General features: G+C 40.3%; 1 protein-coding gene across 1 annotated transcript; it reads left to right on the top strand.

The window, feature by feature from the left end:
- Positions 1-635: 635 nt before the first annotated feature.
- On the top strand, positions 636-3,213 carry LOC137742201 (L-ascorbate peroxidase, cytosolic-like). Its single transcript, XM_068481993.1, has 10 exons — positions 636-775; positions 954-1,083; positions 1,184-1,358; positions 1,513-1,578; positions 2,114-2,162; positions 2,278-2,363; positions 2,440-2,519; positions 2,607-2,709; positions 2,809-2,867; positions 2,973-3,213. Exons 2-10 carry the CDS (start codon positions 965-967, stop codon positions 2,986-2,988), a joined length of 753 nt encoding a protein of 250 aa, XP_068338094.1. The 5' UTR covers positions 636-775; positions 954-964; the 3' UTR covers positions 2,989-3,213.
- Positions 3,214-3,680: the final 467 nt, after the last annotated feature.

Here is a 3,680-nt window from a genome sequence, read left to right as displayed (position 1 = left end):
TTATTGCGTTACTCAATGCTGTCACGTAACAAAAATAGCATAAATCTTTTTTATTTCTAAATGAGGCTCGGTATCCTATGTTTGTCTACATACTACTTTAATTACATTTACATTTCTATAGTTCGTGTTTTCCTACCTTTTAAGTTGAGCTAAGAAGAAATTTTGTAAAACCATAGAAATATTTTTTGTACAACGAGACTAGAAAATGAGATTTAAGCTAAGTCGTACAACGAACCATTGTTAGATGTTAAGTCTATAATCTTTGAGAATATATTTTTGTTTGAGAATGATTCTTTCCCTGTGAATCTGAGATAATATTACGAGAAATGAAAACCATGGGCGGCACAGAAAGGTTGTTTTCAAATCAATTATTTTTTTGTGAGGAAAAATCAATTATTAGCTTCCCACGTTCGACGAACGCACAAAGGGGTATTTTAGTCATTTAAGAATTAGTACAGTCCCTCAGAAATTACTTCAGGCGGGCCCACCTATCTTTTTGCCAATCCAGGAAATCTGAAACTAATCAGGCCTTGACTGGCTGAGTCTGCTTTAAACCAGCCACCAATTCCTCAATCGCCACCGCATATCGAACCGTCCAAACCCTTAAGACAAATCCAGCCCCAAGATCACGAAAAGATCCAACGGCTGTGAGAACCTTATCCTCCTCACAGCCCGCCTATATCAGCCAGAGAGCTTGTGCTCTCCCCGTGCCACTCACTCTCCATCGCTGCTAGGGTTTTACATTTCTCTCACCAACCTACAACCAGCTTGGAAGGTACTCTCTCGAAGATCGAAACGGCACCGTTTGCCGAGTCCGATTTCTGTTGTTTTCTCCCAATGCCGATAAGCCGGAAAATCGGCTCCGATAGAGCCGGTTGAGCTTCGGATTTTCGCTTATCGGCCGATATGGAATTCCGATCTGACATTTTTTGGGTGGTTTTACTGTCTTGCAGGACGTTTGACCATGGGGAAGTGCTACCCTACCGTGAGCGAAGAGTACAAGACGGCTATCGACAAGGCCAGGAGGAAGCTCAGAGGTCTGATCGCCGATAAGAACTGTGCTCCTCTCATGCTTCGTATTGCGTACGTCTCTCTCTCTCTCTCTCTCTCTCTCTCTCTAGGTACTTTGCTCTGCGCGTGATTGGTGTGGGAGTGAGATTTGATTGTGTGTGGTGGGGTGCAGATGGCATTCGGCTGGAACTTACGATACGAAGACGAAGACCGGAGGGCCGTTCGGAACCATGAGGTGCCCGGCTGAGCAAGCTCACGGGGCCAACAATGGCCTCGACATCGCCGTCAGGCTCTTGGAGCCCATCAAGCAACAGTTCCCTATTCTCTCTTACGCTGACTTCTACCAGGTAATTCAAATATAAACAGCTAACAAAATCTTATCTATGAAATTTTAATTGGGATTTGTTTGATTGGAAACAATAAACCAGATATTAATTTTTAATGGGGATTTATTTGATTTTTATAATTTTGTTGTAATTTTTGTTTTTAATTTTGGTGTAGTTGGCCGGTGTTGTTGCTGTTGAGATTACTGGTGGGCCTGATGTCCCATTCCACCCAGGAAGGAAGGTCAGTAAGCTTTGATTTTCTTCCAAAGATTTGGTTAAGCTTGTAATTTTGATTTAGTTACCTTGAATATTTAGATATAATTACCACGAATAAATTGTATTTTACTCTGTATTTGAATTATCCTTTGGGATGATTCGATCTTTCTTGTGTTTTCGTTTGGTCAATTGATTATTTTGTTATCATTGTGCTTCGCATTCAACTCCTCAAATGTGTTCGAAGTAGAAGATTGTATTGCGTTCGAAAGTCGTTTATTTTGAATTATTTTGATTTAGAAAGAAAATTTTCATCTGTTTTGTTAGTCCTGGATTGTACTCGTTTCCAGTAATTGCTCATTATATTATTGACCTCAGGTTTTCTGATAGATGTTCGTGACCTCTGTTTTAATTATTTACGGTTTTGCTGGATTGTATTTTCCTTCAAAATGATGTGTTTGTTTTGCTGCTTATGTGATTTTGTTCAGTTTTTAACTTAAGCATTGTATATGTTTTGTTTGTTTCATCATCTTGTTGTATTGATATACCTCTTGTTGTGCCAGGATGCCCCCGAGCCACCCCCAGAGGGCCGTCTTCCTGATGCTACCAAGGGTAAATATATTATGTGACATGACCTTATCTCATTGTTTTGGTTTATGCTTCTCTTGTATGTAGGTGATGATGTTATGTCCTGACTGAATTAAAATTTACTGTTGAAATGCTGTAGGTTCTGATCATTTGAGGGATGTCTTCAGCAAAACCATGGGCCTCAGCGACAAGGATATTGTTGCTCTCTCCGGTGGTCACACCCTGGTAACTCATATCCTGTTGATTTGTCCATGTACAATGCTGGTTTCTGTATACTCAATGGTTATATTGCATATTGCAGGGAAGGTGCCACAAGGAGCGATCTGGATTTGAAGGACCTTGGACTCCCAACCCCCTTATCTTTGACAACTCCTACTTCACGTGAGTTCTGTTTTTCTGCTGTCTGTTCTCAAATGTCTAGTTGCACTGAACTACAAAAGTCAAGTAGAATGCTGTTCGATTATGTAGGGTGCTTCTTGGTGGAGACCAGGAAGGTCTTCTAATGCTTCCAAGTGACAAGGCTCTTCTGGATGACCCTGTCTTCCGCCCTCTTGTGGAAAAATATGCTGCGGTGCGTGCCTTCAGTAATTTTTTTTTTTTTTTTTCTGCGTGCTTTTCCATTACGTACAAGACTGAAACTGATTGTTAAATTTACCTTTTTGTTTTTCAGGATGAAGATGCCTTCTTTGCTGACTATGCTGAAGCTCACATGAGGCTCTCTGAGCTCGGGTAATTTTTTTATACCACTTCATTCGCAATTACTTTGGGTTTCTTTTAATGTTTTACTCAGCACAGAAATGGCCTTGAATACGATTTGTTGCTGCAATTTTGTAGGTTTGCTGAGGCCTAAGCAGGGTCGGGAGAACCAAAAGGGATGATGCAAGCCTTTGCTTTTGTTTTTGGGATGCCTCTTAGTTGTGAGGTTTTAGGCAGTTGGTATTTTTCTTATTTTTATTGGGGTTTAGGTAAGAAGTTGGGACTTCTGGTTCGGTTTGAAGAACGAATGCTTTTAAATTGGACAGAATGCTCTGGTAATCATCCTTGTAGATTGAATAAAGCCGTAATTTTCACTTCACTGATTTTTGTTCTTAAATGCTTCAGGCCACCTCGTTTCTATTCGAAAATGTGGTGGTTTGGCCGTATCAATGAGAGACTTACGTGCAGCCATGGATGTCGATGTTGCTACTGCACGACGAGGGTTGAAGTTCTTCCTCATATTGATAGGTTTATGGTAAGACTCGGTTTTAAACATTTTACCGGGTCTATGATAAACATCCGTTACAATTGAATTCGAAGCGACTTTCATAAGTAAAATCAATTAAATCATAACAAGTGAATAGGTTGGTGATCGATCTCTTCAAATTGATTGTATTGACCAGATGATGGCCAATACAATCAATTTGATTGTGTTGTTACTTGTTAGAGTACACTTTAACTGGTTTGGTTTGGGATGGGCTTTACGCCATTTACACTCTTTTATTTGGCCTGTAACGTCAAACTATTTGGGCTCGGAGGATCTCAGCATGTGATGCTCAATAGGAC

This window comes from Pyrus communis, chromosome 8 (genome assembly GCF_963583255.1).
Source record: "Pyrus communis chromosome 8, drPyrComm1.1, whole genome shotgun sequence".
Lineage (NCBI taxonomy): Eukaryota > Viridiplantae > Streptophyta > Magnoliopsida > Rosales > Rosaceae > Pyrus > Pyrus communis.
This window is presented reverse-complemented; position numbering and strand designations above follow the sequence as displayed.